The following is a 21,577-nucleotide window of genomic DNA, read 5'->3' as shown; positions in this document are numbered from 1 at the left end:
ACACGCCCTTGGCTTCTCCCTGAGTGCCTGTGTCCTGGCTCTTGAAGGTCATGCAAGGTGTGAAGGGGGTGTGGTGGCAACAAAGAAATTACGGCGTCCTATCGGACTGGGGCACAGACACTGACCATGAACAGGTAGGAAAGGACAAAGAAAAGACATTAAGTATTCAGCTGTGACTGAACTCCTGAAGGTCTTCCGTGATCCCCGAATTAAAAGCAGAGACCAAGAGAAGCAAGCCGTTTCAGGTCACGGACATGGTCAGTGCTCATCTCCAATGGAAGGGCAGTTGCTCCCCTGGAATCACTCACTCATGTCATGGAAACTGGAAGGGCAAAAAATGTCTGGTTTTTTAATGGAGGAGAGAGGTGCAATGCAATTGAACACAACTGTTAAAGTTGCCCTGGAGAAAGTCCCCAATTCCACGTGCTGCCTCGGTTCCCCTCACACATTCCCATCCCAGGACAGGGCTCTGGTACACATCCAGTGGAGACCAGGTGGGACAGGAGGGAACAGAACAGCAGTGAAGGCCACGTGCCTGAGGGCCAGTCTGCTCAGAATCCTGATTCTGCCACCAACAATTTGGGGGACTTTGGGTAAATCACTGTTCCATTCCCTGCCTCAGTTTCCTCATTGGTAAAATGGGAATAGGAGTACTTGGCACACAGAGTGGCTATGAAGAAGGAATGAAGCAGTATATGGACGGTGCTGAGGACAGTGTCTGACCCACAGCGAGGGCCACACTAGTCCTGTCATTACCATTCGTATGTGGCAGGAGAGAGGAAACAGGAGCGTGCACATTAGAGAAGGAAAACATGCCAGAAATAGAGCACACATTACCATTTAAAAAATTGCGCTGGTTTTCTAAAATTTGGTTGATTTCATGGATCCACGTCTGCCGGACACTTGGACTGGATGAATGCAAAATGAAGGTCTCCACCACGTCACCCGTCCTCGAAGTCAGAGCAAATTTACAGGGGTCGTTTTCCACACTTTCCTCCAGGCAAAGGCAACTCACCTGGAAAGTGCCAAAGCGTTATTCCCAACGGCCAAAAGGTGGAAGCAACCCAGGTGCCCATCACAGATGAATGTTGATGAACACGGTGTGGCCCATCCACACAATGGAACATTCGTCAGCCTTAAAAAGCAAGGCCGCGCTAAAGGCCATGCTGACGCATGCCACCACACGGATGAACCCGGAGGACACTGTGCTCAGTGAAAGAAGCCAGATAGAGACGAACACCGCTACGATTCCGTTAGACCAGGTCCCTGGAGTTGTGAAATCCAGAGACAGACAGTAGGAGAAGCTGCCTGGTCTGGGGAGATGGAACGGGAGTCAGTGTTTAATGAGTGTGGTGGTGATGGCTGCACAACATGGGAATGTGCTGAAAGCCACTGAGCTATACACTTCAACATGGCTGAGATGGTACGTTTCTGTTATGTGTGTTTACAATGAAAAAAAAAAAAAAAGCACATTTATTCTTACTGGCCTGGTGCAAAGTAAAATGGAAACAACCACACTTTGGTGCCGTACCAGGAGTTCAACTAGTAGTTTGAACAATGAACCAGAAATGTAGGCCTGGGATTATCTGTTTTCAAAATGCCTATACAATGACCCAGTGTTTATCACTTTCCCAGGAAGAAAATGACACCATTGAAAAATCTTGATCAGTATAACATGTGCTATAAAGTTATGTGTGACATGGCAGGTAAATATGTAAAACAATTTTCCTGAAGCAGAATATGTAAATTAGCATATACAGAGAAGTTCTATGGTGACAGAGTCATTTTCTGCCAAGAGACTTATGGAAAGAAAGGGTGAGAGGTGCAGGTGGACAATGATGGCCATGGAGGGGCTTCAGGCCGGTGGGAGGGGCGGGAGGGGGTGTGAGACAGGAGAGGGCCTGCAGCCCAGCTTCATGCCTCCCTGTTGAGTGGGCAGAAGACCTTCCCCAGCCCGAAGGGAAGGACACAGGGGGGCTGGAGGAAGAGGGTGTGGTGTCCCAGTTGTGTGCTGAGGCTTCAGAGGGTCTAAAGGTTCCCTGTCCCTAAGAGGGACCCTGCCCGTTTGGGGCAGCAGCCCCTAATATAAGGAAGAATATCTGCCTTCTGACCTCAGGACCCCCACAGCTGCAGAGAAAAGAGAACTGGGGGAGCAGTGGGGGTGGTGTCTGGCTGTACTTCCCATTTTCTGGGACCCCAGGCCTCCTCCTCTGCTTTTCTCTATCTCAGCCTTGGTTCCTTGGTTTGTCCCCTGTATAGGACTCAGGGCCATTAGCAGTTCTTTTGTCTTTCTCTACTATCAGGGCACAGGCCGCCCTGCAGGCCAGCTGAGCACAGAGCACAGAGCGCTTGCTGAGTGCAGGAAAGAGCGGCACAGGGTCAGCTCTCTGCTCTGGTCCAAGAGCCACATCCCAAGCCTGCCTCTGAGTTCACGGAAGCGGTAATGCTCCCAGAGCAGGTGCAGTGCAGAACCCGCCACGGAAGGAGCCAGCCCGTCGGGCGATGGGCACGGGCGGGCACGCGAGGAAGCGCGCTGGCACCGCACCTTGATGCTGCTCTTGAACAGGAAGCCCGGCGTGGAGAAGCCCTTCTTCCTGTCCAGCGGCTCGCTGAAGATGACGATCTGCTCGAAGAGGAACACCCGCCGCTCTCGGCAGCGAGGCAGGAGCCCCGCGTCCTGGTCTGTGACCAAGAACGTGTCCTGCAGGAGCAGCTTGCCCTGGGCGACAATTTTACCCTAAAATGAGGACACGGGGCCAAGGAAGAGAGGAAAACATTGCAGTCTAAGTGAGGGGACAGGAAGCTGTTTTCATTAGAGTCCCTCCCACAAAATCCTATCTATTTCTTCTATTCATTTATGGAGCTTAAAATTTTCTTTCATTATCATGAGACCTTAGCCCCAAAGAGAAAATTTATCTAAATAAAACTCTTGCCGCCAGAACCGGTGTGGCTCAGTGGATAGAGCGTCGGCCTGCGGACTGAAAGGTCCCAGGTTCGATTCCGGTCAAGGGCATGTACCTGTGTTGCGGGCACATCCCCAGTGGGGGATGTGCAGGAGGCAGCTGATCGATGTTTCTCTCTCATCGATGTTTCTAACTCTCTATCTCTCTCCCTTCCTCTCTGTAAAAAATCAATAAAATATATATATAAAAAAAAAAACAACCCCCAAAAACAAAAAAAACTCTTGCCAACGTCTGCATAAGCCCCTGGCCTCAGTTACAGTCACAGAACATGGGTCTCAAGTGTTCAGCTCCTCGCAACAGAGGTCACTAAGGCGTGGTCCCCGCACCCTGGTACCAGCGTCCGTGCCACCGGTGCCCACGCAGGCCCAGGGAGCGATGCACGCAGCCTGCTTTCAGAAGGCTCTGCATGTGCCTTTTTGAGAACCACAGCAAAAGAACTGTAAGTCCAAATCTCGAGCAAAACAGTAGGTTAGAAAAATGTTCCCTCTCCTTACTCAACACATTTAAAAAGCTGCTGGTTCTGAACTACCTTGAGGATGCTAACAGGTCATATGCAATGTGAGTCACCCGGCAGCACAGAGGAAAGTCTATCAGACTAAGACGGGACCCTGGGGCCAAGCTCTGGATGATGGACCAGCAGGCCTCTGCCTCCCCCCTCCTGCCGGGAGGGAAACTCTGCTCTACAGAGCAGAGTCCTGCCTGTTACCCTCATGAGGCGCTGGGCCAGGGGTCCTCAAACTTTTTAAACAGGGGGCCAGTTCACTGTCCCTCAGACCGTTGGCGGGCCAGACTATAGTTGAAAAAAAAAACTATGAACAAATTCCTATGCACACTGCACATATCTTATTTTGAAGTAAAAAAACAAAACGGGAACAAATACAATATTTGTATTTGCATGTGGCCCGCGGGCCGTGGTTTGAGGACCCCTGTGCTGGGCTCTGAGCAGAGGAAGGTCCCCCCCCGCCCGAGAAAGCAAGTCAAATGCTCCAAAAAGGAGTGAAGGGAAATAGCAATCCGAGTGAAGTACAGTGAGAGAAGACAGAAAACCAAGCAGACAGGACCAGCTCCCACACATGCGGTAAACAGGCCGGCCCGGGAGGGGATGGAAGCCAGAGGGGCAGGTTAAGGAAGGACAGCGCATTACGTCGAATCCCTGCAGCCGCCCGACGTTCATCATGTCGTTGCACCGCTTCGGCACGATGCACATGACCTCCACGGCTCTCTGGGGGCGGGGACACAGCAGAGTCGGCCGTCAACTTCCAGGGAAAAGCTGCAGTGCCAACCCCCGCCCACACCTCCGAGTCCAGGTCCTCCCCCTCCAGCCCTCCGGTGGGTGGGCAGGGGGCCCAGGTGGTGGCGAGACCCACCCCGCCAGGGACGGGCTGCTTGGGAGGCACGTGGGGACAGCCCGGGGTAAGTACCTCCAGTTCCGACGTGTCCAGGCTGGCTTTCTTGGAGTACTTGAGGAAGTCCTGCAAGGGGAGTGGAGAGGGCTGAGCAGGCGGCGGCGGCAGCTAGCCTTTGGGTCGTCCTGACGTGCCAGGCTCTGGCATAAGCGCTTCAGTCTGTTCCTCGTGTTTCCCTCCCAGTAACACCAGGAAAAGGTCCCCTTACGTGGACTTCAAGCTGCAGCCAAGCCAGACCAGCCTGTCCGAGCCCAGCTCTGGCCCCTTTATACCCCGTTCCTAACTTTTACAGGAGAAAGAAATCTCAGCACATTGAACTGTCACGTGTATCGTGGACACGGTGACAATGCCGAGGAATTTAAATCCATCAAGGGCTGTTGCTGAGCCAACAGAGAGGAACAGGCAGGGATTAAGCATTTAATTTTATCCAAGGCTCAGAGAAGATGAGAAAATATGTAAGGTCAACAGAGTGGAAGAAAAATCATTAGTATTCAAAGGTCTGTGTTGGGGAAAAAAGTTTACTTCAATCGACATTTTTATTCAGAATTTAATATAAACGAAAAATTGAGGAAACAGTATAAGGTGTCTTATTCCATTTTTAAAAGCCTATTCTGAAATATTTAAAATCAGAAATAACAAGACTGCTTCATGTTTTGTTTACAGAAAAGAACTCCCTCACCTCCCGACCCTCCTTCTCCCCCACCTCCCGGACCCTCCTTCGCCCCCACCTCCCGACCCTCCTTCTCCCCCACCTCCCGACCCTCCTTCTCCCCCACCTCCCGACCCTCCTTCTCCCCCACCTCCCGACCCTCCTTCTCCCCCACCTCCTGACCCTCCTTCGCCCCCACCTCCTGACCCTCCTTCGCCCCCACCTCCCGACCCTCCTTCTCCCCCACCTCCTGACCCTCCTTCTCCCCCACCTCCTGACCCTCCTTCGCCCCCACCTCCCGACCCTCCTTCTCCCCCACCTCCCGACCCTCCTTCTCCCCCACCTCCCGACCCTCCTTCTCCCCCACCTCCTGACCCTCCTTCGCCCCCACCTCCCGACCCTCCTTCTCCCCCACCTCCCGACCCTCCTTCTCCCCCACCTCCCGACCCTCCTTCTCCCCCACCTCCCGACCCTCCTTCTCCCCCACCTCCCGACCCTCCTTCGCCCCCACCTCCCGACCCTCCTTCTCCCCCACCTCCCGACCCTCCTTCTCCCCCACCTCCCGACCCTCCTTCTCCCCCACCTCCCGACCCTCCTTCTCCCCCACCTCCCGACCCTCCTTCTCCCCCACCTCCTGACCCTCCTTCGCCCCCACCTCCCGACCCTCCTTCTCCCCCACCTCCCGACCCTCCTTCTCCCCCACCTCCCGACCCTCCTTCGCCCCCACCTCCCGACCCTCCTTCTCCCCCACCTCCCGACCCTCCTTCTCCCCCACCTCCCGACCCTCCTTCTCCCTCACCTCCCGACCCTCCTTCTCCCTCACCTCCCGACCCTCCTTCTCCCTCACCTCCTGACCCTCCTTCTCCCTCACCTCCCGGACCCTCCTTCGCCCTCACTGCGTCTTGCTTCACCAAACTCCCGACACCAGAACGAGCACCTGGTGAGCCCTTACCTTCAGTAACAGCTGGTATTTCATAATTCTCTGCACCGGTTTGATTAACAAATCTGTGAGTTGCAACCTATGGCCAAGGCGCTGCTTTAAGTCCTGTGGTTTTAAAGGAGGGGAAAAAAAGTATTGTCTTTTTTTTTTAAAGGGCTTTTTTTCAGTCCTTGCACACTTGTCAGAAATGCTCACTACACCAGAATAAAAGTACTGAGAAAAGAGGCCACGCTGCACAAAAACCAACTAGTGTTTACTATTTCTCAGAATGTCCAAAGTTTATACTTTAACCTTCTTGAGCTGTTTTTCAAAACAGTCTTTGCTTTGATGCTTGTTTAAAGACTTTCTTTCAATTGCCTTTTTATTCACATACATATTTTAGTTTTAGGCTAAAAATTTAGGTCATGAATTATTCTGAATGTGTAATGAGCCTTAAGTTGAAAACAGATTTAAAATGAAACAAAACCCCTATTTTCACAATGACCCAGTCTTCTGAATGCTAAGGGATGCGACCACAGACTGAATCCCAAGAACCAACCACAGGTCCAGAACTCTTAGAACTGAGGCTCGTTTCCTGGGTGACCATTAAAGTTTTGAGAAGCTTAAATTATCACAAAAGATTCAGAAAAACTTTGTTTCTATCTTAGATCTTACCTCAAAAAAGGTGTCAATGTATTCTGAGACAATGTGCTCAGACTTCGGTTTATTCTGACAGTAAACTATGTACATGTGCAACCTTCTCTCCTGGGGATGACAAAGGCAGACAGACAGGATATAACAACAGGAAGCTCATTAGAATATAAGAGCACATGCACATTTCAGTACCTTCAGAAAGGAAATTTCCTAAAACAAAACTGCATGGTTTAGACTTGGGAGCACATTCCAGATTCCTGACATAGACCAGCCCACTCCTTTGTGGCTCCAGAAACAGACCTCCTTTATCACTCCCTCGGATATGTCATCCCCCCCTCCCCCCACTCACACACTCACACACTCTACCTGGCAAAGACGAGACAGCAAAGGAACACAGTTCTCATTAAAGGAAGAAACACTCCCACCCTTCAACCCTCAGTGGCCCTAGGAAGCCTGGCTGTTTTTATTGGGAAGAAACAGCTCTTTCGTCTCAAATATGAAGGCAGGGCAAGCGGACTTGAGCCATCCTTCGCCTGGCGAAGCTCCAGGTGTGGTGTGCACCCCTGCAGTCCCTCAAAACTATTTCCCAAATGCTAAGTGTCACCAGCCCTCTGCTCGGCGCTACCAGGTGCACCGAGGCGCAGAGCCAACGGTGGGGAACTGCCGGCATCTCAGCAAATGTTCGTCACCAGCACATTCGCAGTAAAAGATGCCAGCTTCACCCCAGAATGTCGCTATGAAGTAATAGAAACACGCTGTGTTAGACTCAGCCACGGACAGGAAGCCCTTTAACACTCTCTGACACAGGCAGGCCCTCCTGCACGCTGCCCTGGCTGCCTCGGGGCGCCCTCGTGTGGGAGCTTTGACCCGACTCTGGCACTGAGCCGTTTGGCTTATTCTTCACACAAACATGTGTGTAAACTGTGAGCTCGCCTTCAGTCTGATAAACCAATCACTAAACAGGACAGTATCAGAACGGCACATAAGCAACACTATCACACTCACATGTTTCACAAAGAGGGATCCGAGCTTTTCTGGGTCTTCAAGGCACTTCTCCAGCTCCCCTAAAAAAAAGCTGAGACGAGAGGAGTATGACAACCACAGAAACGAAATGGCTGTGGACATTCCTTGTTGGGACGGCAGCTGTGTGTGGTCTATGTCCAAGTTATCATCCCTTTCATGTGTCCACATTTATGCTTGTTATTTTATTAACCTGAAAGCCAATCAGTCTGTATTGAACTTGTGCAGCCTCTGGGTTAAAACATCCCCCAGGTCTGCAGCTGTTGTGGGAGACACAACCTCGGGTGCCAATATCGCTGTCTCGTCAGCAGGACCAGCTATTTCCCCTTCCCTGTCACGCTGGCGTAGAAGTCTGGGTAATAGGACCAAATATCTCTTTATAAAGTCTACAGGCTATAGAGCCGTAAGTTAGAGCTGCTCCTAAAGCTGACCGAGCATTCATCCGGGTCCGACTGGATTAGATATTATAGGAGATATAACAACTAAGACCTGGGCTCAAAAGTCCTACATTCCCTTAGGGGAGAGATACTGAAATAACACAACCCCACTTGAGACACACCATGGCAATCCTCCTTGTATCTGTAGGGTGTGTCCAGTTTCCAAAGCTCCCTTGCATGTGCCATCTGCCTGGAGGGAGCACTCCTGCCTGGAGTGGCCGGGGCTCACAGGGAAGCGAGCACTTGACTGGGTTTAGAAGTGATAATAGGTGCTGTAGGCTCGGGACGCAACGCACACACAGACAGGAAGGCAGGAGCTGCCCACATGACGGGGAATGGACAATGCAGCTGAACTGCCCACAACAGCACCAGCAGCTGACATAGAGCAATCCCTGGATGAAGGATTTTTAAAGTCAGCAGCAAGGTGACCTGAGGGATGGACGTGCAGTGACCAGCTCTGCAGGCCGGGCGGATCTCGTTAGGGCAGGCGTGGCAATGTACTGCGACCAAATCTGACTACCATGAGCAATCATGCCCACGCTTTCCATTAAAACCGAGTTGGAAGATGAGCATCTTCAAGACCCTCTGAGTGTAATCGGTATTTATTCAGGAGGTGGCTGCAATTCTTTAGAAATATGTATCGAGGCTTACTCTATGCAGATGATGTTCTAAGTGCTTCATGTGTATTAACTCGGTTCCCGTTCACAGAAATCCCATGAGGGGGGTCACACTATGACCCAAGCATGCAGCTGAAGACGGTGGCACAGAGAGGGGATGTCAAGGACTCAAGGTCAGGCCTGGGCTATGGACCAGGTGGCGAGGCTCGGCACCCTAGGGTGGGGCCCCGGGATGGACGAGCACGAAGGAGATAAGACTCTTGCGTGGGCCATGCAATGCTACCACAAAACTCCTCGGCCCATCAATACTTCCTGTGCACCAGCTGCCTCCCCCAGCTGCACAGGCAAGGAAATGCAGTGACCCAATGCCCATCCGTCCCTATTCGCTGACATGTGGGGGTCTGACCGGGACGCGGTGTGCACACCACCCAGCGTGACGTGGACTTTACGTACTCTCTGTGCCAGTCATAAATCTGATGGATGTTGCCAAATACAATCTTGTCTTTTCCTTTCATGTCATCAGGAACACCATCTTCTTTCATAAGTGCCATGTAGCCCTATAATGAAATATTAAAAAACATGTTTATTACATCGAACATGTTTGTACCAAGTGATGGTTTAGTAATAAGGGACAAAACAGACACATACCATGTCTTGTAACCAATTCTTTATTTAAAAACAAATACAAATCCTATATGGAAAGGGTCCTTAACTGGCACTTGAACAACACAGGGGTTTAGGGGTGCCAACCGCAGTGCCCTCAAAAACACACAGATAACTAGACTCCTCAAAAACTTAACTTCCAACTAGCCTACTGCTGACCAGAAGCCTACTGATAACAAAGTCAATTAATACATCCTTTCTATGTTGTGTGTATTACATACTGTATTCTTACAATAAAGTAAGCTAGAGAAAAGAAAATGTTATTAAGAAAATCATGAGAGAGAAAACACATTTACAGTATTTAATGAAAAAAAAATCCACATGTAAGTGGACTAAGCAGTTCAAACCCTTGATGTTCAAGGACCAGTGTGTACACGTAAGCAGAATGGACACTGTTATATTCATTGCCATGGTTTTCTCTCCATGTGTCATCACAGTCCTTCTAAGGAACTGAAGAAGCTTAAATAAATGTAAATGGTTCCATAAAACAAATCATCTTATAAATATTAACTATTCGCCCAGAAACATTTCCTCTGTTCTCAGCATTTCTCATATAAACAGATTTTCTTTTCTTTTTGGATTATTTCCATAATTTGTTAAAGCAGTAATTAACTATACTCTTTTCATAGATTGATTTTTTTTAACAATGGCTGATTAAATATGTTGCTAAATGTGGTTAAAACTTTTATTTAACACACTTGGAATCCAGCCTGTACCAGAACCTCTTAAGTATTCAAGTGACTTCTTTTGCTGTTAACGATGACTGTAGTCAAAGCAAGTATGGTAACTCTTTTTGTTACACATTTAACTTACTAGCCATTACTTTAATAGAATATAGACCCCAAAAGCATTGTCCCACACAAAGTTGAAGGAAGAGGTGATAAGATTTTATGCTATAAAAATAGCTCTATGAGCTGAGTTTATGGAGATGATCATGCTCTGAGCTTAAAGGCAGGGAAAAGCCCAGAGGCGCTCCTTGACCTCAGCAGTGGTTTCCGATGGCTACGCAGGGCATAGCAACCTCCAGGCAATGAAAATGGTGAGATATGTGTCCGGGAAAACGATAAGCAAATGGTCTGGTGCATCCACTGACCATTCTCTGAAGCCAGGCAGATTCAGATGGAACTGAATCCACAGCTGGGCACAGACTCTGTTAACCAGTGATGTTCGCATTTCTGTGGTGATACCTACTCTTGTACAATAATTAAAGGCAAGACTCCCATATAAGTTACAATGGTTAGATATCATAATTTTAAAACTTAATTATTAAAAAATGAGCATGTCAGGTACATCAGGCAGAAAGAGGCCTTTAAAAGTCTATACTGATTGTTAAGATAATTGGCTCAACTTTATTTTTCAGTAATGCTTTTTTTTTTTTTATTGTCAAAAATGTCTTTAAAGCTTTGCAGAAAGTCTCAGTGTTAAAATGTAACACGATACCTCTCTGTGGACTTTGGGGACCGATACAGGTTATTAAATCTCTGAAAACATACCTCTACCACATAGCCGAGGTCCCGCACGTAGTCACGCTCTGTCTCCACTAATTCTTGCAAAACATAGCTAGAAAGAGAGAGAAAAAGTGTTTATAATCTAGACTCTTCATTTTCTAAAGGAATTCTTCCGCACGTTTGCTTTTGTCGGGGCAGACTCCCCCAGGAATGCGAACATGTCAGACTTGCACCAGAGTCTCCAATCCTGGGTGTCCCAAATCCAGGGAGGTGCACCTGGGTGACCCCCGAGGACTGTGGAGGTCACAAGACACTTCCCACTCAGGGCAAACTCCCACCATCAGACCCGATCATGATCAGTAAAGGAACAACCAAGAGAAGCACAGACATAACTTTGTTATAACGCATGACATTGCAGGAAGCAGGCTTTTGTTTTTTAATGATTAAGTCATTGTAAACTTCTCTGAACATACAGGAAAAAAACTTAACACAGAAGTGTTTCTTTTTGTAAGGTTCAGTAACTGCCTAAGGTCACTCAGGTAATAGAAGACAATTACTTATCAGCAGAGCACATCCTCACCCAGTTAGCCTAAAGTCGTTCCTTCCTTGGTTGGTTGGTTGGTTGGTTATTTCATTCATTCATTCATTCATTCATTCATTCATTCAACCAGCCCACGCTGACTAAGCCCCTCCCACGTGCGCACCATCATCTAGGTGCCCAGACACAGCCCCTATGCAGCTCACCAGTGTTCTTTCCCTCAAAGGCAAGTTTAACCTAATATTTATCAGGGCTCATTCTTCTTCTTTCACTATAAGATACTTTACTGGAACAGAGAAACCTACCACTAATATATATTCAGAAAATATTACGGTTTTGGGGACTGAATTTAATTTTCTGTTGCCTTCTTTTTCTTTCACAACTGTGCATACAATAGAAAGTATAGGAGTTTATCACCACAAATTTGAGGGGATATTCTTGTCTAGAATTTATGAATAAATGAGAATGATCTGTGCCCTGGCCGGTGTGGGTCAGTGGCCGAGTGTTGTCCCACGCACCAAAAGGTCATGATCAGGACACATGCCTGGGGGGTTGCAGCTTGATCCCCAGTAGGGGGTATGCAGGAGGCAGCCAATCAATGTTTCTTTCTCGTCTTTGATGTTTCTTTCTCTCCCTCCCCTTCCTCTCTCTAAAAATCAATAAAAACATATTAAAAATTAAGTTGTATAATATACAAATGAAACAATAAAAACTGCAGCGATGGCTAACTGAGCCCTTCGGGGGCCTGAGGGCTTTTCAAGCATACATGCAGTTACTCAGAGCCCCTGGGTCTCCTCATTGCACTCAGTCAGGCATGAGACCCAGCTCCAGTTCTGAAGGTGACAGTGTCGGGAGGAAAGCCACCCAAACAATGACAGTGCAAACGTATGTCTTACTGCCGCCTCTTTAGGGAGCTGGACTTCCTTTCTTCCATCTCGTCGATGGGCGAGGAGGAGGAGAGAAGCGAGTTGTCTGAAGGGTTGAAGGAGGGGCTGCTGCTGTCTCCCTGGTCAACGAGGAGGGAGCTGGGACGATCCTCCAGTGCCTGAAAGAAATGACATCCCCAATCACGATTCTGCCCAGAGTCATCGGGGCTGAAATCAGGGTAAGAAAATCTCACACTCAGGAGATACAGTAGAACTGATCGCAAAATCAGAAAATCTATTTTTGTGAAATTATACAGTACTTAATAACAATCCTCCCAACTTTATTAAAAAACTAAAGAGGAGCTGGATAAAAGAGGAACATAAGAATAAAAAAAGAGTAAGTTTATAGCCACTGATATAGTCTATTCCTTATTACAAATAATTAGAAAAATATACAACATGTTTACACCAGAGCACTGCACCCAGTTCAAATCCAGAAATTGTCTTTTCAGTTATATTCCTGCCTTTTGAAAGCATGATCTGTTCAGAAATGATTGCCCGGTTTACCCCATATGCCCACCCACGTGCCTTATTGTGGGCTACGTGGCAGCATCCGCAAACTGTATTTTAGTTTAAACAAACTTGTTTTTTTCTTGATGATCTATGAAGCCTTGATGCATACTCTGGTGCACACAGATCGCTCAGCTAACCATGATGCCGGTCTTAGGGGCACTTGCACTTCCTGTCTGTCTCTTCTGGAGGAAGCAGGCATGCTGGCCTCAATTACTGATCCAACCTGCCCCCCACCCCCACCCCTCGGATGTTAGTTTCTGCAGGTGATGGTTTTTGTTGTTGTATCTACTGTAGAACCTCAAGCAAAGCTTTGCAGGTGATAAAATCTGGGAGTTAAATATTGGTGACTCCTCTCTCTGGATTAACGTGACAATGATTTGCAGCTGATTGCTTTCTAATTGGTACATATTACTTTTCTTTCTTAGCCTGAATTCACAAAGCATAGGTTATAGTTTGAAAGTTTACGAAGCAGCCCCGCTGGACATTCAGAGATGACCAAGAAGTATTTAGCGACTGAACTGGGAAAATGTGCTTGACTTATCTTCAAACAGAAAGCCCAACACAAACTGCAAGAACACAGTATTTCCTACCAAATTAAAGCCTCAACGCGTGTCCTGTTTCTCCCCTTCAGAGAACAATGCTGACTCCATCACGAAGCACAGCTTGGAGGACACAAAGTCTGTGCATGAAATTGTGCTCATCACACCCACGGAGCTGCGGAAACACACCAACTGCTGCTCTGACTTGCGAAACGCAGTTGGGGAACAGGGTTTAATGAGAGAAGAGCACTCGAAGTTTCAAATAAATAGCTATTGACCTTAACTGGCAGCGAGTGATCTGCAGCGAGAGCAGAGGCTGGCCGCCCGCTGGTTCTGGAGGTCCTGGCGGGAGGCGAGTCTGAAGAATGAGGGGAGGAAGCTCTGTTCTGCCTCCTGTCCAGACTCCTAGCAGCTGAAGCTCAGAATTAACTCTGTCCACTTGAATGGTGAGAAAGAAAAGGGAGGAATGCCCGAGGTGCCCTCGCCCAGGAGCGAGTGAGGTGAAGTCCTGGACTTCAGTGATGTCCGCGAGGCAGTTTCTGTAGCGGCTGGAAAGGCTGTCTGGACCGAGACATGGCTGGTCCAGACGTGGGGGGTGGGGGGGGGGCACCCAGAGAGACCTGGGTGCTCACACCGACAGGGCGCAGTCAGGGCTGCGTGTTCTCGTCACATTTATGCCGTCCACTCCCTCAATGCTGCCCTTTGCCTCTTCCACGAGCAGCGTGCGAGGGGGAGGCTGCCACAGCCACAGCTGCCTCGGACCCAGGGTGGCGATTCGGATGAATTACTTGTGGATCCTCTGCACCTGGCGGTGTTGTGGCGGGGAGGTTCTTGTCAACTTTCTTTCTTAGACGAAGAAAGGTCTTGTAGCGATTCTCTCTTCTGAGGTTGGTTTTGGTAAATTATATCTTAAAAGCTGCAGATTTCATGCAGGTTTTCAAATGTACTTTTAAAGAGTTGAACAAAGTAATGTTATGACTGCTTCAATTTCCTGTTTGCTGCTCCCCTATAATGTCTTATTTTGTGAATTTGTGCTTTCTTTTTTTTCAGGTTACCTGATTTTTTGAAAGAACCAATATTTTTTGAAAGAACCAATTTTTGGTTTTATATATTCTACAATTTTTCTCTTTTCCAGCTCAATAATTTCTGTTTTTATCTCTATAAACTCATTCCTTCTGCTTTGGTTTATTTTTTTGTTCTTCTACTATCTTGAGTTAGATGTTTACTTCATTAATCCCCATTCTTTCTTGTATCTCATTTTATACTTAGAACAACGAACGGAAGAAAACCCCAAAGTCAAATCCCAGCAGCCACTATAGCTGTCTGTTGCTGCTGCCGCATAGCTGACGCTCAGGGAAGATACACAGAAGATACACAATCTCTCAGGAACATAGACAGGAGAGAGGAGCAAACCCAGGAAGTTTTCTGTTAGTTCTGACTTTTCAAATAGGACGCTCAGGTTTTCGGGTCAGGAGGTTGTTCCTTGAATACTTCTGCATAGGAGCCGAGCACCTTCTCCCCAATCCAATCCATGAATACCTCGCTTCTGATGCATAAACCATTCAGGGTTCAGATCCTATCGTGAAGGTGCCTGAGCCTAAGAGATCATCACCCACACGGAAATGAACATGATGCACGTGGTGGGATGGGCAGGAGCAACTCCGAGTCCCAGGGGCCAGGATAAGGGTGAAGAATATTTAAAAGAGTCACTAGGGTTTTTACCCACAAAATAGTTCCTGTTCGTCATGGAAGGATCAGTGACAGGAAATCAATGCAGTTATGTTTCTCTTGGACCAGGAAAAAAGGCAGAATCTAGATCATATTCCCTGGAGGATGGAGAGGGGTGAGTCCATCAGAAAAAGAATAAGTGTGGTTTTCCCACTGGGAAAGAGAGGCATCAGTGAATGTCCACACGACGAACGCTTGCTAGGAGCTTAACAAACCCCACTGCATTCACGGTCCCAGCTCACAGCTGAGAGACAGTAAGTAGGAGAGTTTCAACCCACATCTACCCGACCCCCAAACCTACGCCCTTCCTGCAATGCCAACAACTTTCTGCCTGTTAACTTCAGAAGAGACGTGAGGGTGTAAAGCTGCAAAGGAGGAATAAACCAGTAAGAGGGGAAAGAGACAGCCATAGAACCCCTCTCCATTTAGCAGTCACCTAAGTGAATCACAGCGAGCCTCAGCCCACTGAGAGTGGAATGCAATGTAAACACCTGCACACTACTGACTGGCAGGTTGACAGTGTTGCCTTATAGCATTTCTTGGGGAAACTATTTAAATTCACAGACAAGGATGATTTTCATGGTCATAAAACTGATGTGTATGAAAGGCTGTTTTTAAACAGTTTAAGGATGCTTGAAACTCACCGACTACAATGTAAGCATCCTTTGTTGGCACCATTCATCAGCTGTCTCTCAAAGAGACAGCCAGGCTGAGGTTTAACTCGGTTCCTACAGACACGATCTGTAGATCTTGATCAGTGGCATCCAGTTCTTTCTTGAGTTATCTGCCAACTCCTAGCAGCCTTCCCTGTCTAACTTCCTAACTTTCTGCCTGACTTCGAAGCCCAATGCATCTCTACCCTGCTGGTTTTAATCTGTGTCTGTTCACAGTAAGGCTCTGCAATGGTGGCTGTTCTAAGTTCTGTGAGGCCTTCCAGTGAACTACTGAACCCGAGGATGGTCTTGGGGACCCGACTCTTCCAGCTGGTAGAAGTGAGGGTGGCCTTGGGAACGCCCACTGTGCAAGACGTCACAGACACATTCTGCAGCCCTCATGACCAGGGGCACAAGAGCAGTACACGGACAAGGCCCATGCACTGCAGCGGCACGCAGAGCCTCCGCACCTCTTCCTCGGAAAGCCTTACCATCTTGCTTTTCACGAGTTCCTCAATTGCACTGACAAGCTCGGCTGCACTCGGCGTTTCGGAGCTGGTGGGGCGGACTAACAACCGAGAAGAGGCCTATGGAAGAAGTTAAGAAAAAGAAAGGGGGGAGGGGAATGCCTTATGTTAGTCACTGGACAGACAGGAAATCCTCCTGCAAGCTCAAGCTCTTCTCAAAAGTAATTCCAGACAAAAAGACCACAAGTTTGTCTTTGTTTGCATTTATTTAAAGTCATCCCTCTAAATTTACAATATTCTGACATGAAGTATTAAATAAAACCTGTCTGGGATACATGTGGAAAGCAGACAGTGTCTGTTTTCAATCCGCAGTCATGTAACATCATAACGCTTTTCAGAGAGGTGCCTGGGCATGGGAGAATCCTAACTGTAACTTTTGCAACTGCTGGCTGGGCTATTGGCGAAAGGGAAAAAAATACAGACTCTGATCAATGGAAGAATGAAAGGCTTACGGTCTAATGAGTGAATCCTTAAATAATCAGGAAACAAAACAAGATACTAAAAATGCCTATGGGTTTAAAAGAAAGAAACGAGGAGGAAAAGGAACCAGGGTACGCTGAGCAGACAGGGAGGAGGGGGACGAGCTCACCATTTCCTGTGCCATCCACTTCCCCAATCATTAGTGCAGAGTACAGAAGATCTGTGGCCTCACAAGCTATCAGGCGCCGTGTACGGCGAGAGTCAGGGTGCACAGGGTGACACTTAAGGAATTTGGGGGAAGGGCTACTGCGTTCAAGTTCAGTAATTAGCAAACACCGTGTGTTTGCGGATTACTTGCGCTGTTCATCGATTGGAAACTAGAAGAGGGGCGTAATATGAGCCTCGCTTCATAGTAAGGGCAGTGGAGATGCATGCGACACACAGCTAGCTGTCCTAGCGATGCACTTCTCACAGCAGACAGTACGGATCTATACATTCACAACGAGGCTTCTACATGTGTGGATTCAGGTATGCACTTTGCAAAACAAATGTTGGCTTGGTCTAATGAAATCTGGAATATGAGGTGAAGAAAACAAGGGAAACAATTCAAATGGAGAGGTAAGGAAACTGAGCCAAAACAGACACAGAACACAAATCAACATAATGCTGCCGTGAACGTTTACAAAAAGAGAAAACAGAACAAAACAAAATATTAGTCACAAGAAATATACTCTCTGGGAACATCACTATAGACTTTTAAAAATGAAGAACTGCTGCTGATAGTAATACCCAATGAGGTAACACAATAACCAATAAACCATTTTAGGAAACAGAAGAATATCATGCAATCCACTGTTTAAGTGGAGAAGAAATACTCTTACTTGGTAAATAACCAGGCCTAGCACCTCCCTTTTGGCTGACCATGCAGATTTAAGACATTTCAGTTTTCTGCTTTTAAGAACGGTATAGCTTAGAATACCACGAAACAGCGTAGGGACTGTTAGAGAAATGACGCACCCCATTTCCTGATGAGTCCGCTCTGTGCAGAGGGGTGAGGTCCTCTTTCATCTCTGCTCCCTCCCACCCCCGACAGTGTAGGGTGTGCACCTCAGTCACCCCAAACTCCAGACTCAAACCCAAGCTACATCCTCCAGCCAAGACCCGCAGCTCCCTGACTGCGCGCTGGCTGCCAGGAGGGGAGAAGGAGGAGGTCAGTTCTGCAGAGAAGGGGCTGGAGAAACGTCTGCCTCAGGTCAAGATTCCTGTGCGACCTGGCTGGGCAGCGGTTCATCACTGGCCCTGGCTGCCTCCTCCCCCTGCCAGAAAACAGGCGATTCAGCAAGTGATTGTGATAGCGCTGAGGATGGAGTCAGGGGAGGAAAAAAGGGAAGAATGGGGAAAACTGATATGTTTTATTCCTAAAACTTAGCTATTGCAAAAAAACCACAAAAAAAACAACCACCAGTGATGACTTCACAGCACGGTTTTCAGCACCTGACAATTTGGAGGAGCACAGTGGGCCAGGATGTGAGAGGACACGTAAGCCAGCCATCAGGATTCCTGATTGATATTTTGGGATCTACAATTGGGGTATATAAAATAATTCTCAATTACATAAGAACTCAAAAAACACAGAAACCGATGGACTTGGCTCGGCGCCTCCGCACGTCTCCAAGGAGGAGTTTCGTGGCTCTGAACTTGGACGCCTGTCCCCACACTCCAGTGTGATCCTCCTGATTTGTGGCATGCTGGGAAGAGGAACTGGACAGCAACGATCTCATCTGAACAGCCTGTGCAAAAGCACCTCACAGAGAGAACAGGCCACGTATGCCGGACGAGGAGGCGGGCGCGCAGACAGCTCGGGCGCCTGTGGCTACTCTCAGGGCCCGTTGGGACAGTTAAAGAGGGAGCCTTACTTTAAAAGTGGCAACTGCTGAAGCACCATTAAAAATGCACCGAACATATTATACAAATGCACGTGTGTGAGAAACAGCACATGCCGGCCTGCTTCTTAGTCTAACTGGACTGTGTCATCCAAAAGCTTTTGGGATGAAAACTGGCGGAATCTGCCTGAAAAGCAGAATGTTTCCCAGACGCCCGTGGACGGCCCGGGAGTCACCTATCTCCTACAATGAGGCTGGAGCTTGGCAGCTACTGAGGGCGCCCCCGTCACGCGGGCGGCCCGGGCCCCTACCTTGTCGTCCTGCGAGTCCGGCTGGAGCAGGCTGTGCTGCTGGATGGCCATGGGCGGGGGCAGGGGCACGGCGTCGGCGCCCTCCTCCCCTTCTTCCTCTCCGCAGCTCTGCATGCCCGAGGAGGAGGACTTGGAGAGCGTGCCGCTGCTCAGGCCCTCGTTCCGGCCTCTCTGAAATGGAACCAACACTCGCTCATTACGCTGTGGGTCCCCACTGTCAACGTCAGTTCACAGAAACGAGCCCTAAGGGGTTAACCAGAAAACTACATGCTGGACAGAAGCTCAGATGGCAGACAGAGAACAATCTTCCCAGCCCTGACGGTAACTTCTCATTCCTTCCTGCAACCCAAGCGCCCTGCTTGCCAACTTGGACGAGAGAAGGGCCATCGAGTGTGTGTTTAGAAGGAACTGCCAATGGTATCTGTTAGGCTCTGAATACATCTCAACTTCGAGAGGAAAAAAACAATCACGTTCAGAAGTTTGAGCCCTAACCCTGATGGTGTCCAGGTCCTCTGGCCCATGTTAAGCTTCCCTTTTGGCACCTCGCTAGTATAAAATTCACGGGCATAATAACGGTGTAAAGAAAAATGCAATCCAAGGTGCATTTTAAGAATCGGAATTATCCCATTAATATCCCTCTATTCTTACTTTTGGAAAAAAATTCAGTTTATTTCTACTAAGAGGATACAGATTTAGAAGAAAGATGCGAATGCAATGAACCACACACTCCAGCACAGCCCGCGGCAAAGCGTGCAGTGGGGTGGGGTAGGGTGGGGTGGGGGGCAGCAGGACACCCACATCCACAAATAAATTAAACGACACAGAGCTTGTCCATTCTCTCCCTCTGCCCTTTTCTTTCCAAGCCTATGAGGGATCGGGGTGGGTCTAGCCAAAGCCTCTGCAGGCCCCTCAGGGACACCACCAGTCTTCCAGCCCAACTTGGGGATCATGAAAGAATTTTGAATAAAGTATAATTAACCCCACTGAGCCCCCCACAAAAGGAAATGAAAAAAATTCCTGGCTGACCTACCTATATTTATCTTTGATGACAGGGAAATAATCCAGTGTTTACTACTCAGGACAGAGGTAAGTGTGAAAATGGGGGGGAAACATTTCTCCAGCCTCAGGGGCTGCTGAGACGGGCAGCTCAGGCCAGCACTCCTGGCCTTGGCCCTGGGTGAAGGAGGGGGAGAAGCTGAAGCACAGGGCACCCACTTGCTCTAGGGCAGGCCCAGGGTGCCCTGCCCTGGGGTGGGGGTGGGGTGAGGGGTGGGAGGGAAGCTCCCAGGCCTCTGATTGGCTGCAGAAGCCTCATGCAGGTCCTGACCCTGCTAACCTGGAGCAGCTCCTCCCAGGCCTGTCCCCACTGAGTCTAGCAGTCCGCTCCCAGGGGTTCCGTGGGCCCCCCACACTCCTAGGCACCACAGAGCACAGAACCGAGTGAGAACAGTCAGACCAGCAACCATGCCCACAACCCGGAGGACGTGCTGGAGGGCTCTGGGGTGCCCGGCTCGGGCTGAGCGGCACTGACCTCTTCCACGGTCTCGTCCTGCGGGGTGGCCGCGCTGTCGTCCGAGTCCTTCTGCGAGCCGGCGTCGGCGCTCTTGCGGACCTCCCTGCTCTTCTTGTGCTTGTGCGCCAGCTTCTTCACGTGCCCGTCGGCCTTGCCGCTGCTCAGCCGCCGCACGGGGCTCGTCAGCCACTTGCGCAGCGTGTTGCCTGGGCGCTTGGGGCCTGGGGAGCTCTGGGCCCCCATCATGTGGGGTTGAAGGGAGGCCACGGAGGCAGGCGGGCTGGCATCATTACTGGAGACGGACAGCGAGTCTGCAGGGACCAGAGAGAGACAACAACGCGTGACCATGTGGCCCCAGTCAGGCCATTACCAAGGAGCCCCAGCACCGCCCAGTGCGTGCCTCCCCCGACGGGCAGAAACGCCACAGAGCAGGCCCATCCCACACACACGCTTTTCAAATGCTTCACACACTTGAGTTACACTAGAGACGATTTTTCTCAGGATGTACTGCCCCCTCCAAAAAATCCCAAGTCTCCAAATCAGTATCACTGTCACAGTTTTAAAATGTCATTGTCACGTACAAGGTCACAGGCACTGTAGGATGGGATGTTTAAGTTATTTTCACGATAAACAAAACCCAATAAAGAATGGTTTAAAGAAGAATTTACAGGAAATTAAAAACGAATCCCGTTGGATAAGTGTATTAGTCTGACTCACTCCCAGTGAAGAAAAGTACATCTCAGTAAAGAAACATGTGTGCATGCGTGTGTGTGTACACTGGACCGGGCGGACTCTGTGACAAACAGCAGCTCCGGAACGTGCGGTGTCGGTGACCAGTGGCCGGGGCCAGGCTGGCGGGAGTGCTGGGCGGTCCGCCGTGCCCCTTGCTCACAGCCACACTTTGACACTACACAGGCGTGCGCTTCTTTGCTCTCAGCCTCAGCCAAGCTGCCTCCCACGGTGGAGTCCATACCAGCAACAATGAACTAAACAACACATTTCTTAAAGAAATATGTGAGGAGGAGGAGTTCTTCCTCAAATAACCAAAACACTTACAGAAACTATGTCCAAACTTCTCCTCGGATCTCAAACATTAAATGTAGTCAGCTCCGAGTGGATGGTTTTTCAGGAGAACAAAGGAGATGTAAAAAAACGTAGGTAACGGCTGACACTCAACAGACCCTGGGCTATGTGTGAGGCGTTCCCGTACAAACGGAAAACCAGTGACTGTGGACGCCGGCCTTCTCCCG

The 21,577-nt window shown here is 49.0% G+C and overlaps 2 protein-coding genes across 2 annotated transcripts in view; both read right to left on the bottom strand.

Annotated features, from left to right (window-relative positions):
* The window catches only part of TRIO (trio Rho guanine nucleotide exchange factor), a 190,669-nt gene that overhangs the window by 16,722 nt on the left and 152,370 nt on the right, over positions 1 to 21,577 (bottom strand). The window contains exons 32-44 of the mRNA XM_081090545.1: positions 20,346 to 20,638; positions 18,815 to 18,985; positions 16,165 to 16,260; positions 12,211 to 12,359; positions 10,822 to 10,888; positions 9,119 to 9,222; positions 7,597 to 7,666; positions 6,613 to 6,702; positions 5,971 to 6,063; positions 4,385 to 4,435; positions 4,108 to 4,185; positions 2,546 to 2,737; positions 838 to 1,015 (exon numbers count right to left, since the gene is read on the bottom strand). Coding sequence (XP_080946671.1) covers positions 838 to 1,015; positions 2,546 to 2,737; positions 4,108 to 4,185; positions 4,385 to 4,435; positions 5,971 to 6,063; positions 6,613 to 6,702; positions 7,597 to 7,666; positions 9,119 to 9,222; positions 10,822 to 10,888; positions 12,211 to 12,359; positions 16,165 to 16,260; positions 18,815 to 18,985; positions 20,346 to 20,638 — 1,632 coding nt within the window. The remainder of the gene's footprint in view (positions 1 to 837; positions 1,016 to 2,545; positions 2,738 to 4,107; positions 4,186 to 4,384; positions 4,436 to 5,970; positions 6,064 to 6,612; positions 6,703 to 7,596; positions 7,667 to 9,118; positions 9,223 to 10,821; positions 10,889 to 12,210; positions 12,360 to 16,164; positions 16,261 to 18,814; positions 18,986 to 20,345; positions 20,639 to 21,577) is intronic.
* LOC308518046 (uncharacterized protein) lies at positions 4,649 to 5,848 on the bottom strand (the record flags this gene model as incomplete). Its single annotated transcript, XM_081089653.1, has 3 exons — positions 4,649 to 4,749; positions 5,122 to 5,431; positions 5,783 to 5,848. Coding segments are annotated over 3 exons (477 nt in total), but the record flags the coding sequence as incomplete, so codon positions are not given.

Source organism: Myotis nattereri (assembly GCF_964212035.1).
Source record: "Myotis nattereri genome assembly, chromosome: 4".
Lineage (NCBI taxonomy): Eukaryota > Metazoa > Chordata > Mammalia > Chiroptera > Vespertilionidae > Myotis > Myotis nattereri.
The sequence above is the reverse complement of the archived record's forward strand: the minus strand, read 5'-3'. Positions and strand labels throughout refer to the sequence as shown.